The sequence below is a fragment of the Giraffa tippelskirchi genome, chromosome 3 (genome assembly GCF_054371585.1).
Source record: "Giraffa tippelskirchi isolate mGirTip1 chromosome 3, T2T-mGirTip1v1.2.pri, whole genome shotgun sequence".
NCBI classification, from domain to species: Eukaryota; Metazoa; Chordata; class Mammalia; order Artiodactyla; family Giraffidae; genus Giraffa; species Giraffa tippelskirchi.
The window spans coordinates 54,269,911-54,293,084 of NC_137277.1; the positions used below are offsets into that span (position 1 = coordinate 54,269,911).

The following is a 23,174-nucleotide window of genomic DNA, read 5'->3' on the forward strand; positions in this document are numbered from 1 at the left end:
AAAAACATTTAATAACATACCAATTAGACTGGAGTCGGGTACTCAAAGTCAGGTACTGACTTTGGAGTCAGATACAAAACTCAAATTTGAGTTTGGCGACGTGATTCAGTGATGTTACAAGAAATGAAAGTTCCTCTCATGTAATTGCTCTTCCTTACCTGAATTTTCACCCTTAGGTTTGTGGCCTCATGATTGCTGAATGGCTGCCACAGTTCCAGACATCATGTCCTCATACAGCTTTGACAAAGGCAGAAGGGGCAGCTGTTTCCCCCATCCCTGTTTGTCTCTTTTAGATGTGTCTTTCCATAACTCTTTCTTTTACAACTCAACTGATGTGCAGTGGGTCACAGGTCCACCTTAAATAAAGCATTTCTAACAGGAAATGGAATTACCTTACCTGGGGCTGGTGGCTGGTGGTGGCTTACCTCCCTTGAGCATGTTACTGCCTGATCAAAAGGAAGAAAAGAATGTTATTGGGCAGAGACTAACAGTACCTGCCCTAGCTAGGGTGACTTGTCACAGATTTCCTGGGATCATCCTGTTTTAAACCCCAAGTCTTACATTTCAGAGCAAATCAAGAGGATTGGTCACCCTTCTTGAAAGCTCCAGTTTCCAAGAACTTCTCAATTGGAATCTCTTGAGAGTGAAATTCAGACTTTAAAAATGATTTTTAGCACTCTCCCAGGATAATTATTATATTTGCCAAAGTTTGAGAGTCACTGATTTCCACGAAACCCAAACGGGGGACTCAAGGTTGACATAATTCCCAGGTAATCTCCGAGCAGGAGTAGATCCCGGATGAAGGGATGTGGGTGTGACTGAGACTGGGAACCTTTACAGGGTCAGACTGAACCTCAAGCCAGGGGCCTGGGATCTTCACATTCCATCCCCAGCCCACTCCTTTCCCCACCACAAGAAGGGACCGTCTCACTTAGAGGCCCTGCTCTGTATGTGGACTTGAACCCTGTCACCTCTTTTGGGCTGGACTGGCTAGGCTGTCTCCACGTGTGAATCCCAAGGTCTTAGGACACAAACTGCATCTTAGCTTTCTTCTGTCCTGAGCATCTGGCACCATAAGGGCTCATTTTAAATTGTCTGATAAATGTGCATTGAATACATGGATGAACAAATGAATGAACAAATGAATGGGGAGACTGTACTCTTGAATAATAAACTCTGTCCTCTAGACCAGAAAAGACAACCCTTCAGACAGCTCAGTGCCCGGAGCCTAGAAACCTCGTCACCGCAACAGGTCAGGACCCTGGGTGTGTGTCAGGGTGGGGTCAAACTCTTCTAGGTGAGAAGAGTTTCACCTCCCTGGCCCAGGCTGCCATGGGAAGCGGTGTGTGTCCCCACCGCGCAGGGCACTGGTACCTTTCCGGTGGTTTGAGCTCATTACTCATCATTAGGAGTCCTGGTGTCTGGAGTTTTCCAGGTGATCAAAGCTTCTCTGTCTGGAGCAGCCAGGCAGGCCCTGGTGTCTGTCACCAGTAATCCCCTGGCCTCGCCAGGCAGACGGTTAAGTAACCCAGGAAGGAGGGGATTTGGTTTTTTAAGCTCACATAATTCAGCTTGACACCCCGACATGGAGGTAGCGGTTCTGTGCACTGTGGGAGCGTCCCTGGTTGGAGGGTGCAGTGGGGGGAGGGCGGCCATCTCAAGCATCTCAAGTTGGGGTTGATTTGAAGCAGTGGGCTCCCTCCCCACCCTGCTCCCCTGGGGAGGGCTGAGTGCAGGAGGAGGAGGAGCGTCTCACCCGAAGCAGCAGCTGCCGCCCCTCCTGCAGCCCAGTCTGCTCACCTGAGACTCGCCTCCTGATGACATCCCTGCCCCTGCCCCTGCCCCCCAGAAAGAAGCTCCCATCAGGGCTCTTGGTGGTCCCAATCTCTGGTTGGACTCAGGGTCCCTGTTGCCTCTCCAAACCCGCCCACTCTCCCCACAATCTATGTCATTGTACCGAAAACGTGTCTCAGGCCTGAACCCCGGAGTCAGGCTGCAGCCACCATATTTGTGCAGATTCTGACATTTTGGTAAATATCACAAATTCCTTCAGTGATGGGGCTGGGGGGGCAGGAGACGGGCATGCTTAAAATAATAGCATTTTCTGACTTTAAAAGCAGGTTGGGATTCAAAATTTTGGGCCTCTAATTTTTTCTGATTTGACCTTTGTGCAAAAAAAAAGTTTCACCAATCCCTGCCCTAAAGAGCACACACCATGCTTCCTGTCAACACAGAAGGCAGTGTGAACAGACCCGAGGAGCTCATTAGTCTGAGGAATGGAAACGGGCTTTGCTAAAGAGTTTATCTAAATGTCCGGGTCCCTGCTTGAAGTCCTTTAAGAAGATGAGTGCTGAGAACTGGGTAGACTATTCCAACCGGGTGATGCTCTTGGGGTTACCGTCTTGGCCCTGTGAACTCTGTAAGGTTCTTTTTCTTGCACATGTTCTGCCCCAGCTAAATTCTGAGCACGGCGGAGGGGTGGATGGTTCAAGGCAGACAGCAAGACACCCCGTCGGCTTTGGAGGACCCGCCTGGCGCGGTCCTAGCCTCCAGGGCTGGAGAGGGGCCAGCCCCACCCGCTGGACCCTCCAGTGCTGCTGTGTCTTCAGGTCCACTCCCACCAGGATGTTTTGCATATTTTGATTAAAGTGCCGCCCTGGGCTGGCAGGGCCTCTGATGGCTGGCTCTAGTCCGAGCAGCAGGGCGGCAGTGGTGTGAGACACGGAGTCCGGCACGTGCTCTGGGTTTGGCTCCCACCCAGGGGGCGGCGCCCCTCGGGTTCCAAGAGGGGAGGCGAACTCAGCAGGCAGTGGGCAGGTGGCCGGCGCACCCGGGGGTGGCCAGGGCAAGACTCGGGAACGGGGGGAGAGTCTGGGGAGGAAAGCGCCGTGGACATTTATCGTGGACCAGCTGGCTGGTGGGCTGTGGCGGGGCCCGATTCTTGCACACAGCCCGGGGGACTCACTCCTTATCAGTGTCAAATTATGACAAATGGCGACGGGTAAAAGTTGCTGGGTGGCAGCTGCCGTCTCTCGGAGAGGAGCAGGTATTTTTAGCACTGCGCCTTTGGGCTCTGGCTCTGGCTTAATTAATCATGGTGAACAGCACTGGGTTTGGTTCCTGATCTTGGTCCCATGGCCATCCCAGCCTTGTCCCCATTGCCCGGACTGGAATACCAGCCACAAGGTAGCAGTCATGCACAGCCAGAGGAGCCCTTGACAGCCTCCCAGGGCCCTGGGGACACCTTCCTGTGTCTGCCCATGGCTGGGGACCTGTACCTCCCAGCAGGACTGTGCCCAGGCCCAGAGGTGCCCACCCCTGGAAACCCTAACACCTGATGCTCCAGAGGCCCTGCCACACAGGTCATATCTGATTCTCAGGACTGGGGCCTGCATCTCCGCAGGGTTGATACCCTGCTTTGTCCTCCCGTTTTACTGAGATGCTGCTGAAATAGACCAGGGGCAGGGAAACCCTACTGACGCTGGCCCAGGGAGGCCTTGCCAGGAGATGTCAGAGTCCCTTCCTCTTGATGCCGTGAAGGGGACCGATAGATTTGCCCACTTACTTTCCGAGGGTTTATGGAAGGAAGTTCTGGAGCAAGCCCAGGTCTGTACCATACAGCTTCTAGGAGCAGAGCACTCAGAGCATGTCGCATTGAACTGGCCCTGCTGAGGGCTCCCTGAAGGTTCAGGGGCTCCCGGGCCTGGGGTCTTCTGCTGACAGAGTGAGTGTTTGCTCCCGACCTCCGCTGAGGCTCGCATGGTAGCACGGTCCTCCCCACCAGCTCTGCGTGCAGAGAGATCAACTGAGACTTCATTAAAAAGCACTAGAGAAGTTGAACAATTGCTGTCCTTTCTTAACCCTCACTACTTTTCTTTCACAGCACTGGTTATGACTTCTGCCATTCCCTGTGGGAGACAAAGAGAGCATCAAAGTCAGAGAGAAAGACAGACAAACAGAAAAACACTCAAACCAGCAGACACATATTTCCTGTCACTGAGTCAAGAAACATTTATTGAGAACCTGCTATGTGCCTGACCTGCACACACACCCCCTAATTAATGCACCAGTAGACCACAAGCTGTTACATCATCTCCCCAGTCCCCCATCTGGGTCTTGTCATTGTTGTTCAGTCACTCGACTCTTTGGGACCCCATTGACTGCAGCATGCCAAGTTTCCCTGTCCTTCACCATGTCCCAGAGCCTGTTCAAACTCACGTCTATTGAGTCAGTGATGCCATCCAACCATCTCATCCTCTGTCATCCCCTTCTCCTCCTGCCTTCAATTGCTCCCAGTGTCAGGGTCTTTTCCAACAAGTTGACTCTTTGCATCAGGTGGCCAAAGTACTTCAGCTTCAGCATCAGTCCTTCCAATGAATATTCAGGGTTGATTTCCTTTAGGATTGACTGGTTTGATCTCCTTGCTGTCCAAGAAACTCTCAAGAGTCTTCTCCAGCTGGAGATCAAACCAGTCAATCCTAAAGGAGATCAGTCCTGAATATTCATTGGAAGGACTGATGCTGAAGCTGAAGCTCCAGTACTTTGGCCACCTGATGCAAAAAGCCGACTCATTAGAAAAGACCCTGACGCTGGGAAAGATTGAAAGTGGAAGGAGAAGGGGATGACAGAGAATGAGCTGGTTGGATGGCATCACCGACTCGATGGACGTGAGTTTGAGCAAGCCCTGGGAGTTGGTGTTGGACAGGGAAGCCTGGCGTGCTGCAGTCCATGGGGCACAGAGTTGGACACGACTGAGTGACTGAACATCAACAACCAGCACCACAGTTCGAAGGCATCAGTTCTTCAGCGCTCAGCCTTGTTTACTGTCCAGCCCTCACATCTGTACATGACTACTGAAAAAACCATAGCTTTGACTATACAGACCTTTTAGACAACGTAATGTCTCTGCTTTTTAGTAACGTCTCTGGGTCTTAGGTAGCAAATAAGAGAGGTGCTGTTTCCGCTCAGGCCAGTAGGTGTCATCATGTCAGAGGGAAAACTAGGGGGGCTGCAGGATTTGACGGACCTCTCTGAGCAGAAATTCTGTTTCATCTCGTTTCTGAGTGCTGTTACATGCAGCTGCACCAGGCAGGGCACACAGAGTGAGGAATGTACAGTCTCTGTCCTCCTGGAATTTACTGCACCATCAGGGGCCTGGAGGGACAAGGTCACAGAATGAGGGGGAGTCTGTAACAGACTGGAAAAGTTTAAAGGAAGGACCGTGTGGATCTTAGTGCATCAGAGACTTCACATTACATCAGAGGGAATAGGTTCAGAGAGGAGGGCTGCCTGACCTATGGTCACACAGCAATCCCAGACTCCAGATCGCCTGGCTCCTAGAGCAAGGCTCTTTCCTGTGTACATTGGGTATCAATAACTAGTGCTGCTTGATCTTGAGACTCAAACTTCCACCTTAGTTTAGCCATGAACCTCCCTACAAAATGCCACCTCCGATAACTACTGCTGGACTCTCTCGATGGATCCATCTTCCTCCCGGAGAAGGCTCATGCCCTCCTCACAGGTCCTGTGGTGCAGGAGTTGTCTCACTTGCACATACTCATGAAGGATCCCTGCACGCATCTCTTTCAAGAGACATCATGCTGGTAGCTCGGAACCAGTCTCGTCAGCAACAGCTATAAGTTAGAGTTTTTTTGTTTCACTTTTTCCTCCCAGAGAGCACCGCTGGCTAACCTGCACACCATTGAATTAGTATCCCCATTTTATAGATGAGGAAACTGAGGCCCAGGAAGATGAGGCAATGCACAAAGACATGCAGCTTACTGTAGGTGGCGGAGCTGAGACCCCCACCCCGGGGGGTATGATGCTGGAGCAGGCAGAGATGGTAGTGCCAGTAGGGCTCAGAGTCCCTTGGATGTGGAGGGTTGCGGGCTTCTCAAGTGGGCACTGATGAGGGGACGCCCTGGGCTGGTCTCATCCGCCTGATGGCAGCACTGGGACAGGAGCCATTTTGGGTGAAATGATGACTAGTCCGGCTTTGGGTGGATTGAATTTGAAGCAGGTTGTTGGAAAGAAGGAGAGGCCGGGTGAGAAGTCTGGGCAAGAGACTGAGGTCTGCAAGACGGAGGGTTCTTCTTAACCAAACCAGTTTCCTTTCTTACAGTCAACAGGTCCAAAGTGGGAGGTTCACCAGACTATATGTTTTTCCTCATCTTTGTCTGCAGTCAGGCAGAATCTGGCAGGGCAGAGGGAGAGGGGGACCATGCACCCTGGCTCCCACGCATTCCCTGGTCCACGTGCACAGTGAGTGCACAAAAGGGACTTGCTGACTGAATGAACGAGTGACTAATTTTATCCTGAATCAGCTCTGCTGAGGATCACTCATCAAAACCTGAATATACCTCTAAGATCATTGAGAATTCTGGCATCATTATAGGAGTATGGATTTGGAATCAGAAATTATTTTTCTAGAGATTATCATATTAAGTGAAGTAAATCAGAGAAGGACAGGTATCATATGATATCACTTGTATGTGGAATTTAAGGAGTTTCCTCAGACAGTTCAGAATCTGCCTGCAATGCAGGAGACTCAGATTCGATCCCTGGGTTGGAAAGATCACCTGGAGAAGGGAATGGCAACCCACTCCAGTATTCTTGCCTAGAGAATTCTATGGTCAGAGGAGTCTGGTGGGCTACAGCCCATGGGGTCACAAAGAGTAGGACACAACTGAGCGACTAACACACACATACACGTGGAATCTAAAAAAAGGGATACAAATGACCTTATTTACAGAACAGTAATAGAATCACATAGAAAACAAACTTATGGTTAGCACAGGTGATGGTGGGGAGAGAGGAGATAAATTAAGAGCTTGGGATTGACAAATACACACTATAATATATAAAATAGGAAAACAATAAGGACTTACTGTAAAGCACAAGGAACCATATTCAAGATCTCATAATAACCTATTATAATGGAAAAGAATCTGAAGAATATATGTATAACTGAATCACTTTGCTGCACACCTGAAACTAACATAAAATAATAGTACTTCAATTAAAAAATTACTTTTTTTTTTTTTTTTTAGCATTTTAGGGCTAGAAGTGAGACTAAATATCATCTCTTACAATGTCCTTGCTTCACTAGGGAGACCCTTATGAGACCACCCAGGTCCCTTGCTGTGTGGGAGACTACCCAGCCTGGCCTGGCTCCAGTCAGCTTACTTCCCTGCCCTGGGCCTCCCTGTGTCCCAGGACAAGACAAGGAGAGATGGAGCTCCGGTTCCGGAAGGGCAATGAGTTGATGAGAATCCGTATCTCCTGGGGCACACCTAAATACTTCTTGGGTGGATGAGCAGACAAAGCCCAGGATAAAGAAGCCAGGAGGCTACAATATGCAAATTGCGGCACTCCTCCTGATTGGCTGGAGGGGCCCTGATGTCACAATAGGTGGGGTTTCTCCATTCCAAAGGATTGTGTCTCCCGCCAAAAAAAAAAAAAAAAAATTTTTTTTTTTCACTGACCTGGCTAGACCCTAGCTCCCTCTCTTTGTCCAGACGGAGGCGGCCCTATGGAGCCCCTCTATCAGTCCGGGTCCATTCTTATGAAGGTGAACACTTTACAAGGGAAGAAGATGGTGGAGAGCGGCCTTCAGTCTGGGGACTTCTCGCTGCCCCCGTCGTGGTCCTCCAGCCTCCTGCCACCGGCCGACCTAGAGATCCTGCAGCAGAAGGTGGCCGGGGTGCAGCGAGAGCTGGAGGACTTCAAGAAGGAGGCGCTCAGGGCCATCCGCTACCTGGAAGACGCCTTCTGCGAGATGAACGGGGCCCTGGTGCAGCAGGAGGAGCAGGCAGCCCGAGTGAAGCAGCGGCTGCGGGAGGAGGAGGACCGAGGCGTCGTGCGGAACAAGGTCCTCACCTTCCTGCTGCCCCGGGAGAAGCAGCTCCGGGAGCACTGCAAGCGGCTGGAGTTCCTGCTGCTGGGCCGGGGTCGCGACCCCCCGAGCATCCCCGGGAAGATCCAGGCCAACTGAGGCCCCTCCGCGACGAGCCGCCGAGCAGCCCAGTGGAAGATGCGTTTAGCTAGAAGGACACATCCCGAGTCCTGGTCCGTTTGCTCCCCTCCCCCACCCCCTCTCTGCTGCTTTCCTTCTGCCTAAATAACACCTTGCTGAGAGGCGAAAAGACCCGTTATGTTCTTTCGGTGAAGCTCTGTCTATCCAGCAGCACCCAAGAAAGAGGCGCCCCAACCCTAAGTCGTTTTGGAAGACACCTGTAACTTCCCCCCTTTAACGGTTTTCATCTTTGTAATGGTACTATTGCTCAAATGTATAACATGTTTTTTTTTTAACCTTCTTAAACTGACTGTGTCGAACAGATGTAACTTCTTTTAATGACTGCAGGCTCGCATGGCTTGTTACTTCACATACGGTCTGCTGAGAGGGGTCGATCGTATGCCCTGGCAGTAACTGGCCTCAGGTTGCTTCTGTGGTTCTTATCCTCGCCTAGCTGGCTTTCCCGCCTGCTTTCAAGGTCAGACCATCCTGTGCCCCTTTGCTGCCTTTGCCCACCTCTGCTTCCTCTCCGTTTGGTCTGCAGCTCGGCCTGCGGGATCCACAAAGGGAATTAGGCTCCAGTAAGGTGGAGTCAGATGAGGTTAGCACATGGGTAAGGCAAAACCTAGAAGGTGGGGCTATAAAGCCATGAAACTGATTTTCACATCTGACCCGTGGAGCTGGAATTGTTATGAATATGGAATTGTTATGTATATCATCAGGTGATATACCCTGATACACAGCATCCCACTTACTCTGATAGCAGTAGTAGTGCTAGTTGCTCAGTCATGTCTGACTCTTTGTGACCCCATGGACTGTAGCCCACTGAACTCCTCTGTCTGTGGGATTCTCCAGGCAAGAATACTGGAGTGGTTTGCTATTCCCTTCTTCAGAGGATCTTCCTGATCCAGGGACTGAATCTGGGTCTCTCTCATTGTAGGTAGATTCTTTACCATCTGAGCTACAGGGAAGTATGTACTCCTGTAGGCCCCGTTAGAAGCAAGTGCTGTTGCCCTAACTGTGCAGGGTGGGAAGCTGACCCCAGGAAGGTAAGTCCTTCCCCCAGGGGCTCCAGCCTTGGAAGTTCAAGGTCACCTGAGCTCATCTGCTGTCCTGCTGCCCCCTCCCCACCACTCCCTGGGAATCGGATCAGGCTGTCATGGACCTGTTCTTCTGACGGGTTGAGATTGTCACGTTGGTCCGTTGGGTGCTCCTTCGCTGTCACTGTGACTTTTATTTTCAATAAGGCTTTCTGTTTCACCCAGTCATATTTTCTCTCTGGTCCCCCAAAACTCTGCCATGTGGAGGGATTCTCCCCTAAAGAGCAGAAGGGAGTGCCTGACGGCCAGGTCAGCCCTTGAGCAGAGTGGGCCTCTGTCTTCCCAGCTCAAAACCTACAGCCTGAGCCGTGTCCACTGACAGTCCAGCTCAGCTCCAGCCTCCCTCCTTTCTTCCACAGAATCTTTCCAAACAAGGTTTGAAGGTCTGCAACACCCAGGCTGATCTTCAGAAAAGGACCCTGTGCCTGATCCATTCTTCATGGTGACATCATCTATCAATCATGTACCCTGAAGGGCTGCAACCCTGTACTAACTTTAATTTCCACTTTGGAAGGTGTCTCTGAAGTGGTAACAGTAATGTTAAAACCAGTAAGATTACTGCCTGTACTGCTAATTTATAGTTACCAAGAATATGATATAGTCAGGACGCCAGGCTTGGCCCTTTGAAGGGGGGTACTAGTATAACCTTCACCTTAGGATTTTGAGAAAGCCAAAGCTCAGAGAGGCTCAGTAACTTGCCCAAGGTCACACAGCTGATAATTGATAGAGTTAAAATTTGAACCGAGGAATGTCCAATGCCAGAGCCTGTGCTTTTCACCACTATGTATTATTTTTGGACGCTAAATACTTCTTGAATAGATAAAATATGAGTGTACTGAAATTGGTGAGGCGAGGGAGGATTGAAAGGTTTTGGCAGTGGGGTGTGAGGAGATTCCTGTGCCCTTCAGCCTTGTAGGGGATGTATGTGTATGTGTGTTTTTACAAATGTATTTGAGAAGGAGAACTTGACTGGACAACCATAAGAAGAGATTTAAACAATCAGCTGCCCTGTGCAGAGGAAAGTGGATCTAATGTAACTCCTGTGGAAAGGGTCTGAGGCTCCTACACGTTCAGCTTGTAATCAGCCTGCTCAGAAATGACAGTGATCACGGGAATCCTCAGAAGTGGCAAGGTGCTGCCCATGACTGGTGCTCGTCAGACCACACCTGGGAGGGTCTGTGCTTAGTTCTGGCCCAGTGTTTCAGAGGGTCCTAGACAGCCTGGAGTGCCCCCTCAGGAGATCCTGAGGAGTGGGCATGATCGAAGGACCTGGGGACCTTGGCTGAAGAGGTTCCAGGGACACCTGATCATGCCTTTCTAAACACAGAAGGCCTGACTGTATCCGGGGCTTGAGGGGCTGTTAAATGTCACCTGCTTGTCTCTGCCTCCATTAGGAACCAGTTGACAGGTAGACCCAGGAGCCAGGCAAATGGAGGTCACTTTTATTGCTGATAAAGCTGTTTAAGAAGGTGGTTTACATATGTGAAATAGATCGCCAGTTCAGGTTCGATGCATGAGACAGGGAGCTCAGGGCCAGTGCACTGGGACGACCCTGAGGGATGGGATGGGGAGGGAGGTGGAAGGGGGGCTCAGGATGGAGAACACATGTACACCCATGGCTGATTCATGTCAATGTATGGCAAAACCCACTACAATACTATAAAGTAATTAGCCTCCAATTAAAATAAATAAATTAAAAAAAAAAGAAGGCAGTTTAGACCCTGTGAGCCAGGTGAGATGGCAGAGACCTTAGCCCTGAACGTGACGCAGTCTCCAGGCACAGCTGTATGCAGACGTGGACATCTTCCTACTTCCATAAACCGGACAGTGTGGCTCCTCTACGGAGGAATGACTCAAGGGAGGAAGGGGAGAGCTGTGCAGGAGCTGACCTTTCTCCCAAATCCTCCAACTTGGAAAGTTACTTCGCGTTCCTGGGGAGAGGTGTGGGTGAAGGGAAGAGAGCCAAGAACACTGCTAGCGGGGAGCTCCCTCCGTAGCAAAAGAGGATTGGGAAATACGAGTGCCCCTCCTAACAGCAAAAGGGTTAGCCCGAAGCCAGATAGTTCCACAGGATGGCACTGGTGACAGAAGGTGGATGACACTGAGTGGGGACTTCCCTGGTGATCCCCCGGCTAAGACTCTACACTCCCAGTGCAGGGGGACTGGGTTCGATCCCTAGTCAGGGAATTAGATCCCACATGCTGCAATGAAGACTGAAGATCCCCTGTGCCGCAACTAAGACCAGTAAAGTAAATAAATCTATATTAAAAAAAAAATAATAACATCGAGTGCTTCCTATGTGTCCATGCAGTAAAGAGCTGACTCAGCAGGTATGAGATGTTCAAACCTTGCATGTTTCAAAGTGAGATCTGGCCCCTTGATTGGCTCCTGGGAGATAACCTCTAAGCCCTTGTAATACTCTGCCTGATAAAAGTGGCTTTGTTTACCTGGGCCCTTGGGTCACACCAGATCGTTTATGCTAACAATATGATTTATATTGGGGACTCTGGGCCAAGCTGTATCAGTTTGACCTCTGAAGAGGCTAGAAACTAAGTAACTAAGGTCAGTAATGGAGGAGTTCTCCATGCCTAGAGATAAACACCCATAAAAACCCTGGACCACAAGACTCAGGTGAGCTCCCTGAGTACTGGTTGACAGTACTTCATATCTGTCATCACACATCACTGCTGGGGAGGTTAACCATTGTCTGTACACCTCTACTGGAAGACGATAACTGGAAGCTTGTGCCTGGTCTCTTCTGGACCCTCCCCTGTGCTCCTTTGACCTTTGCTGATCTTAATCTGCATCCTTTAGGTAGAATAAACCATGCTGCTGCTGCTTAGTCGCTTCAGTCATGCCCGACTCTGTGACACTATGGACTGTAGCCTGCCAGGCTCCTCTGTCTGTGGGATTCTTTAGGCAAGAATACTGGAGTGGGTTGCTATGCCCTCCTCCAGGGGATCTTCCCAGCCAGGTCTCCTGCATTGCAGGAAGATTCTTTACTGCTGAGTCAGCAGGGAAGCCCATAATAAACCACAGTTATGTGCAAAACAGCTTTTCTTAGCCTGCGAGTAGTTCTAGTGACTCACCGAACCTTAGGATGGTCTTGGGAACCAATGCTGCTGCTTCAGATGCACTTGACATTTTATCTGTATTATCCTCACAATAACCTTGTGAGCTAGGCTCTCTTATCCCTGTGACAGATGAAGAAACTGAAGCATAGAGAGGTGAAGTATCTTGTCTAGGAGAACGCAGCAAGACATAGCATTCCCTCTCCTGACTACCACCCTCCACCAAAGGAAGAGATTGGAGTGAAGGACTGGAAGGTCCTGTGGGGGTGGCCCCCTAGTCTTCTAGTTCTAAGGAGGTGAGTCATCCTGGAGTAATGAAGAGAAGGGAAGTGCTAGAGGAAGAGACAAGAAGTTGGTGGATTTCCTGTCTGGGAGAGCTCAAGTGCAGATATGCCAGGTTGAGTTAGACTGCTGGGACACCTAGGGTGACCAACTAGTCCTGGTTTAACTGGGACTGTCTCCATTAGAGAATTGAAAGTCCCATATGCCAGGAGCCCTCTCAGTTTCTGGGCTAACTGGGATGGGTTGTCATCTGGCATTAGACATAAGCCACCTCGGGATGATCCAGGTGAGGCTGTGGGTGGGGTGAGTCACAGGAGGTCAGGGCAGGAGCCAGCCCTGATTGTCTCTGCCAGGTGAATGCAACTTTGCTCCCATTTTTAACCAGAGGCAGCAGGAGGGGCTCATCCTTGACTTCATTTCTCCTCCCGGCTCTCAGGTCCTTGCCTACCCCCTCAAGCTGGCAAGGAGATTTGAGAGCAAGGCCTTTTCGGAACAACTTTTGTGATCCTTGCGTAGACAGTTGGGATACTCGATAAAGCATGCACCCCCCAGCTAAGACCCTAGTCCTGGAGGACAGAGGACTTCATGGTAGAATCAAGAGCCTGCGGTCTGTGAGCATCATCAAGAAGAGACAGCTCTTTACAGTTTCGGAAAATGGAGCTCCTCACTCCAACTCTTCTCCTCCCGGCCGTGAACAATAAAGTCAAGCAGCCCAACTGCTCACTTTCTTTGAAATTCTAAAACAAATAGGAGACAAAATAACAGATGGCTTTCTCCCTGCCGGTAGCTGTAGTTCTCAAAGGTTCTCTACAAGCTGCAACGCTTCGCTTGCTCTTTTCAAGCAGTCCCAGCCGTCAGAGGCTGCTGAGATCTCAGACTCGTGGCTGCATCTTAAGAAGAACCCGTGGCAGGCGGAGAGTGCTCCCTGGGACCCCGAGTCCCGTGTCTGCTGCAAGCTGGGACGCTTGGGTGAGCAGCAAGACGGCCAAGATGTGGGAAAGCCAAACGCAGAGCGTTTGGCTCGGAGAGGTTACCAACCTCAGCTGCCAACTTCAGTCTTGTCTCTTCTGTTCACCTGACCCCAGAAGAGAGCTCTGAGGGCTGGGCAGAGTCAGGCCGTGTGGGTGGGAAGCAAGAATTTGGGTTTAGGAAGTGGCTTCACACTACACATTGAACGTTGCCTCCTGATCTGATCCAGTCCGCTTGGTACTTCCACTGGAGTGTGGAGAGCTGCAAGCTGTGGAAACCTTTCTGACATTCACCAGATTTTGACCTTTCCTTGTTTTTTCCTGGAAAAACCAGTTTAGTAGTGTTTCCATATTGAGTTAGCATTGACCCAGACAGTCCACTCCTAGGGACAGATCCAAGAGAAATGAAAAGATATGTCCACACAAAACTTGTACATGAATGTTCATAGTACCATTCATAAAGGCCCCAAGTGAAAGTGAAAGTCGCTCAGTCATGTCTGACTCTGTGACCCCATGGACTATACAGTCCCTGGAATTCTCCCGGCCAGAATACTGGAGTCAGTAGCCTTTCCCTTCTCCAAGGGATCTTCTTAACCGAGGGATCAAATGCAGGTCTCTCGCACTGCAGGTGGATTCTTTTTTTGTTTGTTTTTAATTTCGGTCGGTGTAGGTGACCGCATCCCAGATCATGTTCTCTAGAAACACCTTCAACACCCTGCGGGTCTCCTCATAGATGAGGCCAGAAACACACTTAACTCCTCCACGCTGGGCCAGAGGACGGATGGCAGGCTTGGTGATGCCCTGGATGTTATCGCGAAGAACCTTGCGGTGATGCTTAGCACCACCTTTTCTAAGGCCCTTCAGGCCCTTGCCACGTCCAGACATGGTAAAGCTGCTGAGAACTTTCAAAACAGCCTGCAGGTGGATTCTTTACCAGCTGAACCACCAGGGAAGCCCAAGAGTACTGGAGTGGGTAGCCCATCCCTTCTCTGGGGGATCTTCCTGATCCAGGAATCGAACTGGGGTCTCCTGCATTGCAGGAGGATTCTTTACCAGTTGAGCTACCAGGGAAGCCCCAAAGTGGCCTCAAAATGGCTCCGAAGTGGAACTCAAAGCCCTATCAACTGAAGAAAGATAAATAAAATGTGGCCTATCTATGTAACGCAATGTTGTTTGGTAATAAAAAAAAAAAGAGGAATGAAATACAAATCATGATGCAATATTAGGCTTAGTGAAAGAAGCCAGTCACAAAAGACCACATGATACCATTTATATGAATATCCATAAGAGACAAATTATAGAGACAGCAAGCAGATCAGTGGAAGCCTGGGGCTACAGGGTTGGAGGAACAGGAAGAGTGACTTCTAATGCGTATGAAGTTTCTTGTTGAAGTGACTAAAGCACTCTAAAGCTATAGTGCCCTTTAAATAGGTGAATTGCATGGAATGTGAATTATATGTCAATAAAGTTGTTTAAAAAATAATGTGTAGGAACTTCCCTGGTGGTCCAGTGGTTAAGACTTTGCCTTCCAACGCAGGGAGTTTGTTCTCTGGTTAGGGAACTAGGATCCCACATGCCTCATGGCCAGAAAACCAAACCAAACAAAAACACCCATAAAACAGAAGCAATATTGTAACAAATTCAATAAAGACTTCAAAATACTCCATATAAAAAGATCTTAAAAATATAAAGTGTAAGTTCAAATACACAGTGGGGTAAAAAAGAAGCAATACTATAATTTATAATTCAAATCCCCTTTAATATTGAGAGATACAAATCAAGACTGCAATTATTGTAAATTGTTTTAGCGTGGACGTTCTGGAGCCACATGGGCTCCCAAACTTATTTGGGTTATACATGTAAAAGGTGCCTGATTCAGAGACAGGCACATAACAGGTGTATCACAGATGATAATTAAATCAAAATAGCAAGTTAGGCACAAAAATGTTGCGAATCAATGTTGTGACCTCCATCGTTTAAGAAGTCTCAGGAGCGTAGCAGCAAATGTAAGAAGCTCTTTTGTGCGCAGCTGTGTGCTTGACTCCCTTCTCCAGTCTCAGAGATGGAGCTGCTAGAGAGAGATCAAGCCCCACACCTCTCTCCCACCTGGAAGGTATCTCTGATGGGGTAAGAGCAGCATCAGGATCAGTTGCCCAAGGGGCTGTTAACAGCTGTTGCGTGACTTGCTGTGTGACAGGAGGTGGTAAAGAGGTCTTATGCTCTCCACATGTCTTGTCTCTGGCCTGCCCTCAAAAAGCTTTACTCTGGTGAGATTTCTTGGTTGACTTCTTGCTCATCTCACCTCTTTCCTTTTGAGTTCTTTCAACAGCAGGAGAGGGTAAGGGATAGGCATGCGGGCTCTGTAGACAAACTAGCCTGGTTTAAAGGCCAACTCTGCCCTTCAGTTCTGTGTGGCATAGGGATGTTCCTCTGAGGCCTCTCGAAGTGCCGTCCAATTGAACTGTGATAATGGAAATGTTTTACAGTTCTGAGCTGTCAGCATTGTTGTCATCAGCCACATGTGGCTAGTAAGATTTAGGAAAAAAAATAAGTGAGTTTCTCAGTCATATCCAACTCTTTGTGACCCCATGGACTGCAGCCTGCCAGACTCCTCTGTCCATGGGATTCTCCTGGCAAGAATACTGGAGTGGGTTGCCATTTCCTTCTCTAGGGGATCTTCCTGACCCAGGGATCTAACCCTGTCTCTTGCAGGCAGATTCTTTACTGTCTGAATTATCAGGGAAGCCCAAGATTTACAAACTGGATTTTAAATTTTATTTAATTTTAATCAGCTAATTTGTGGCCAGCGGCTACAGCCTGAAAGCCTCAGTTTCCCCACATTGCCCAATGCGATAATGATGCTACCTACCTAGTGGGATCATTGGGTGAGTTAACAGAGGAAATGCAAGTATGGCATGATAACCGACCGAGACTGCAATTACAATTTGACTCCCTACCCCACATTCAGGCTGTGTTTCCTGCCTCAGGGAGTCTTGTTTGTGGGACCCCAAACAGATGTTGACGGAAGCCCAAAAGGGCTTGGCATTTGGGCTTGCAAGTGTAAACCATGGAAAGAAATTACGCTGTATCAACCCAGAGTGCAAGGAGATGGAAGCAGATGTTTCTGAGTATGGAAGGGGTGGAAGCCAGCTCCAACAATGAGGTCAGATCGGGACCCAGGCCTGCGGATCTACCCCAGCTTCTGAGGCACACGAGATCCCCATCCTCTGGCTTCTGCTGTCTGAGTCTCTGTTCTCATTGTGGTCACACTGATAAGCACAAGTGGGGGTGCTTTTAGGAGACAGCCAGCATGTTGTCGTTCAGAAAAGCAGTCAAGCCAAAGCTCATCAGGGCTGAGGTTTAAAACCAAGATCCGGGGCTTCCCTAGTGGCTCAGTGGTAAAGAATCTGCCTGTCAAAGTGGGGGACTCCTGGCCCATCCCTGATCTGAGAAGAGCCCACAAGCCTCAGAGCAGCTAAGCCCACATGCCCCAACTATTGAGCCTGAGCTTTAGAGCCCAGGGAGCGCAACTATCGAGCCCATGGGCCACAACTACTGAAGCTGGTGCACCCTTGAGCCCGTGCTTTGCAGCAAGAGAAGCCACCACAATGAGAAGCCCGCACACCACAACTAGAGAGTAACCCCTGCTTGGTGTAACTAGAGAAAAGCCCACACAGGCAGGAAGACCCAGCATAGCACCCCTGCCCCAAACTTAACAGTTTAAAACCAAGGTCCAAGTGGAAATGCCCCCTTTCTGGACAAGAACCAGGACTCATGCTGGGGGAGAGGTTGCAGAGTCTGAAGGTCAGAGTTTGGTAGAGTTTGGTAGCAATAGCCCCAGAAACAGAGCCTCCTGGGAGTAAGCAGAAGAATTTCTGTAGTTTACTCTTGACAGCCCACTGGGTGGGGAGTCCTGCTGGAACAGAGGGGACACCTTGACCTTTGGACATCCACCCTCGTAGAAAAGGTTCTCAAAGATGCTCTGATGACCTGGGGTGACAGAGAAGACAGCCCACATCCCTGAGGCTAAGAGAAAGGAAAGAACCTGATTCCATTGTCCTTGGCTTGTCTGACACCATCCTGTATGCTTACCGCTCCAGGAGGGGCATGGTCCCATTTCTGGGTTTGACAGTTCTGGTGGAGTCAAACCTGTCTCTACTAAATAAATGAGATCTCTCCAGGGCAGATCAATATTTAATGTGGGGTTTAAAAAGACCGACTCAGGAAATGAGTTTAAAAGTGGTGAATTTGCCTTAGGTAGCAATTTCTGAAATACAGTGGTATCAGGGGACAGATTATTCAAACTCAAGCTATGGTTAATATAAAAACAGTTGAACAAGCTGAGTTCAGCTTCTTGTGCATCAGTGACTCTGAATCCCCCAGTTTTCTGCGTGCAACTCACAGAGGATTAGTGGCAAATTGGAAGAGACCTTCTACTTGGAGAGCATCTACTCCAGGGACGCTAACTCTCTGGACAGCTGCCTCTGCCCCCACCTGTGGCAGACATCACTAATCAACCCCAGGCCTCTTTCTTCTTGAGTTAGATGCAGACTCATCTTTCTCTCAACACTGCACTCTGGGCAGCCACCATCTATCAGTCAGTGTGCACCTGATGTGAAGTTAATTTTCCATCTTCATCTAGTTCACATTCCTCATTTAGCAGAAAGGCAGTTCAAGGTTACACACTGAGTTAGTGACTGATCTAGGACAAGGGCCCCAAACAGACTTCTCTTCCCTACATAAATGCTTTAGAAGTTGGGGTTTCACGAAGGATCCTTTTATTGACTTTCCGTGAGCAACATGGGGCTTTCCCCATGATGGCTTTCAAGCATCATTGAACAGTTGGTTTTAGAGATAAAATTCTAGAATTTCAGAGCTAGAAAATGGGCTTCCCAGGTGGTGCAGTGGTAAAAAATCTTGCCTACTAATGCAAGAGATGCAAGGGTTCGATCCTGGTTGGGAAGATCACCTGGAGAAGGAAATGGCAACCAGTATTCTTGTCTGGAAAACTCCATGGACAGAAGAGCCCTGGGGGCTACAGTCCATGGGGTGGTAAAGAGTTGGATATGACTGAGTGACTGAGCACATGAGAGCTAGAAAACAGCTTAAAAATGCTCTCATTCTACTTGCTCCATCACGGGGAAATGAAAACCCAGAGAGGTGAAGTGACTTCGTGTAAGGACGCACAGCTGGTGGCTTGTTTGTCTACATCCTGAAGCCTTGGACAAATTACTTGAATGTTTGGACCTCCATTTTCCTATAAGAACCTCAGACTTGGAAAAGGTGTTTGTTTTAAGAAAAACGTGCAGCATCTATTTTGACATATTTTGATGTTTACGTAGATACCCTCAGGTTTACCTTTCCAATAATATTTTGTTTGGCTGATGCAAAAATTGGTTGGTTATGGCCTAAACAAACAGTAACTGGGGATCTAGATTTGTGGTAGGCCACAGAGAGGTGTCTGAAAACCTTTTTAATGATTTTTCAGTATATACCTGTGGGCAGGAAACTATGGTTTCTAAGACAGGAAAGAAATATTTTCCCCAGGATAGAGGGGCAGGGAGGTGGTTTTGCCGCTCAGGGTTTAACACGACGTTTGTGGTCTCCATTTCCTCATTCATAAAATGGTAATAATGATACCTGTCCTCTCCACTTCAGAGGCAGATTGTAAAGGTCAAAAGGAATAATGTCTGGGACGGAGTCTTGAAAAGTAAGGGACTGTTGTGACAGGCCAAGGGGATGGAGCTGGCAGATGGAGGTAAGGGTCTCAGGATTTGGGGGAGGGGAGGGTGGAGGAGGAAGGAGACCCCACCTTGGCTTTGGGAAACTCTGGGCAGGAATTTCCATGCCCTCATTACACCAAGCGCTCCTGTCAGATTTAAACCAACCTCTGCTTTACTGCCTGAGACGCTGCGATGTTTCAGGAATGGCAGCCCAAAGAAACGCCACGTTTGAAAAAGGTTGCTTTCCTTGAATTTGCCACTGGGTATTATTTTTATGCCACTGTTCTGTTATCCAACTTCAAAATATACATCATATTTATATTGCCTCTGCTAAGCATATATTTTTATTTTATTGCTTACCATGCGGGTGACATTTGGTTATTGAATGTCTGGAGAATTGGACCCGGTTGTTGTTTTTTTTTATTCTTCCTTTCGTAAGTGCTTGCTCTGATGTATTAATCTTTACAAAAGGGATGAGACAGGGACACATAAGCATTCGCACTCACACACACACACTAATCACATTGCCATTTTATCTCACTTTGCGGGTGTGTGGCTACATTTATAAGAGCCGACAGATCTGAAATAGGTATTCTGAACTGATTCAGGTGGGGAGCGATGAAGCCAGCAGCCTCCTGGGGAATTGGTTAAGGGAGGGAGGGAGAGGGAGCCTTTTGTCTCTGTTTGTGAAGGACACACCAGGCAAGAAGCATGGATGGAACCGTTGTGAGTCTGAGCTGGAAGGGACCCTGGGGATATATTTATATGTCTATAAAAATACAGACATGTGTTTTATAGATATTTTATATCTTATATTTTCATATATCTATCCAGCACCTCACATAATTCCTGATCCTGGGCTCAATAAATGGTTATTGAATTAAGGAACAAAAGAGTAGTTATATAAACCATTTATTGAGGTTGGACTCTGTGCAAGACACTTTACAAGTCCTTTCTCTAAGCCTCTCAGCTTCCTTGCAAAGTAATTTCATTTTCTGCATTTTTAAAATAAAAGAAACTGGGTTCTTCAAAAAGATAAACATAGAATTGTCATATGACCCAGATATTCTACTCCTTTTTTGGGTAGATACCAAAGGGAATTGAGAACAGGTGAACAAATAAATACTTCAACATGCATGCCACAGCAGCACTCTTGACAATAAACAAAAGATGGAAACATCTCACATGTCCATCAACAGATGAATGCACAAACACACTCTGGTCTAGCCATGCAACGGAATATTATTTGGCCATTAAAAAGTAACAAAGTGCTGATACATGCTACAACATGGATGAGCCTTGAAAACATTATAAATCAAAGAAGCCAGACACAGAAGGTCACAGATTCCACTCTATGAAATGTCCAGAACAGGGAAATCCATAGAGACTGAAAGCAGTGTGGTGGTTGTCAGGGGCTAGAGGCACGGGTGAAAGGGAGTAACTCCTTAATGAACATGGGTTTGGCAGGGTGCAATTAAGACCTTTTGTAACTGGATAGAGGTCATGGTGGCCCAACACTGTGGATGTACTGAGTGCCACTGAATCATTCTCTTTAAAACAGTGAACTTTATATCATGTGAATTTCACTTCAACTTATAAAGTAGGAAACTGAGCTTAAAGAGAGTGTTAGCTGTATAACACTGGCAGTCCTAACTGCTCCCCTCCCTATGTCCACTCCATACGTGCTCTAACACGACAGGCCTCTTGCATTCTGACTCTGGGCTCAGCCAAACGATTCTTTGTCTAATGCGACAGCAGCAAACTTACTGGAGAGAGAGGCTTGAGAAGCCCACATATATCTCCACTCCGCTCTCCTGGATTTCAGCCCCAAGAGACGAAGCCTGCACTAGCCTCCTGGAGGACGAGGGGCCCTGTGGAGCCGAGCCAATTTACTGCAGCCCAAGGCCCCCACCCCTGCCCCAGCAGCCCCCAGCCCACCTGCCACAGACCTGCAGATGCACCGGCAACCCCAGCCAAGGTCAGCCAAGCCTGGCTCACAGCAGTGAAACTGCCCAGGCTACTGTAGATTCCTGAGAAATAATAATGGGTTGTTTATTTTAAGCCACCAAGCTCTGACATTTTACAGTGAGAGCTAACTGCTACAGAGAAGGAGTAGGACTTGCCTGAGATGTCGCATCTAGTGAGGAAAAGTGAAGCTGGTTCTAAAGTCTCTGCTCCACTCTGCCGTCACCTGTATTTTAGAAGTGAAGAGAGTGAGACTCGGAAGGGTTGGGGGTGGACGTCGGGAGAGTGGGAACCACAGCATCACCTGGAGTGGGGGTGAGAGTTGCCCTTCCCTGTCCTTGGCTATGAAAGAACCTCACACACAAACCCTCCCAGCCTTCCTCCAAATCCCAACCCAGTATCACAGGAAGGTATTGAAATTCTGGCCTGGTCTCCAGTGTGTATTTCAGGGGGCATCTCTGCAATGCTACTCTCCTGCTCTGTGTGGCTCTGGGCACTGCCTTGTGGGCAGAAGAGCAAGAAAGATAATGTCCATGTGCTCCTCTTCTCTCCTAAAGCATCACCCAGCCATCCCCTTAGTTTTTTAGGAGATTTTAATTTTGCGAAGCAGTGAGTTGTTGGATGATGCCTGCTAGACCAGCTGTGGAAACAGGGTCCCAGGGAAGACGTGCAACTCACACAGGCCACACAGTTTCATGGGTCAGGATCCAGTTTATTAATGTGGTGCTATTCCCTGACATCCCTCTCTTACCAAGAGAGTGATGAAACTCTGTTTCCTCTCACCCCCTGGAAAAAGGGTTCCTTCTTCAGGAAGACTGGCCATGTTGATCTGCAGAGTCAAGTGCAAGGGTGGGGGGTGAGGGGAGGGGGAGGATGTCATGGACTGGGGGTGAAGGCAGAGCTTTCTCAGGGAGTGGAGGAGTGTCACATCCGAGCTGCAGGGGAAGAAGAAAGTAGAGAGGAGAACAAATGGTATTTGGGGAGATGCTGCTGGGGTCTATGGATGGAAGTCTTCTTTAGTGAGTTCAGGAATGGCACTGCCTGTGCTGTGGGTCAGGGACTGCTCTGAGATCAAGCCACATGAACCCAAACTTCCCAGGGGTCACACCCAACATGGAGCCTAGCCTATTGTGAACTGGAGATGAGAAATGGGAACTCCATCTCCAGTTCATGTTCTGGCCGTCTTCCTGGCCACCACGGTTTGGAAAGGGGCTTAAAACTATGAGGACCATGTTCGATGTATGAGACAGGGTGCTCAGGGCTGGGGCACTGGGATGACCCTGAGGGATGGGATGGGGAGGAAGGTGGAAGGGGGTTCAGGATGAGGAACACATGTACACCCATGGCTGATTCATGTGAATGTATGGCAAAAACCACCACAATATTGTAAAGTAATTAACCTCCAATTTAAAAAAAAAAGTCAGTGCACAATTTAAAAAAAAAAGAGAAATGAGGACTGCCCTCCCACTGCCTCTTACAGCTGCTGGGGCCCTGCCCGTCCACTAGATTGTCTGTCCTCTCCTCACTGGTATCCTATAGCTGGGATCCGAGGGCTCTTGGCAGCTGAGAGAACGGGGTGAACCTGTTTTGACCTGGATGGGGAGGACTGAGCCCTGTGCTCCCCTCTTGTGATGGCTGCTGAGTCACTCAGAGGATGGGGCTTCTCTGGCCTCAATCTCTGCATCTCAGCATCATGGCTGAAGGTCGTGCAGAACCCAGGCTGAGCAGAGAAGCGGGCACGGAGAGTGCTTTCTCTTTCCTCATCATCATGTTACATATCCGTACCTGGTGCCCAATGTCACACGCTCCCTCCCTTAAATTTCACGCTAGGTCACATACACGGGCCAGTCCACAGCTCATAGTACATGACACACACATACCGTGGACCCCACACGAACCACCAGTCATACCCCACATCAAGGCACAGTCTATACAGACGCACCGCACAATATGTGTCAAATATGCATCCTATCACCCGCAAACCACACCCCCAACACACCCGCAGTTCATCACACTGCACACAAACGGCCCACACAGGTGCCACCTATGAG

The 23,174-nt window shown here is 48.9% G+C and overlaps 1 protein-coding gene and 1 long non-coding RNA gene across 2 annotated transcripts; one reads left to right on the top strand and one right to left on the bottom strand.

The window, feature by feature from the left end:
• Positions 1-3,816: 3,816 nt before the first annotated feature.
• Positions 3,817-7,343, bottom strand: LOC145543525 (uncharacterized). The gene is made up of 4 exons (XR_014080758.1): positions 7,293-7,343; positions 6,888-6,927; positions 5,782-5,993; positions 3,817-3,908 (listed from the first exon to the last, which is right to left on the bottom strand). It is a non-coding gene; the product is annotated as an uncharacterized LOC145543525 (long non-coding RNA).
• Positions 7,344-7,442: 99 nt separating this feature from the next.
• Positions 7,443-8,320, top strand: CCDC182 (coiled-coil domain containing 182). Its single transcript, XM_081585302.1, has one exon. It carries the CDS (start codon positions 7,532-7,534, stop codon positions 7,991-7,993), a length of 462 nt encoding a protein of 153 aa, XP_081441428.1. The 5' UTR covers positions 7,443-7,531; the 3' UTR covers positions 7,994-8,320.
• Positions 8,321-23,174: the final 14,854 nt, after the last annotated feature.

Bases quoted from the DNA above. Each gene is read 5' to 3' on its own strand.
- CCDC182 (XM_081585302.1), top strand. From the start codon at position 7,532: ATGGAGCCCCTCTATCAGTCCGGGTCCATTCTTATGAAGGTGAACACT.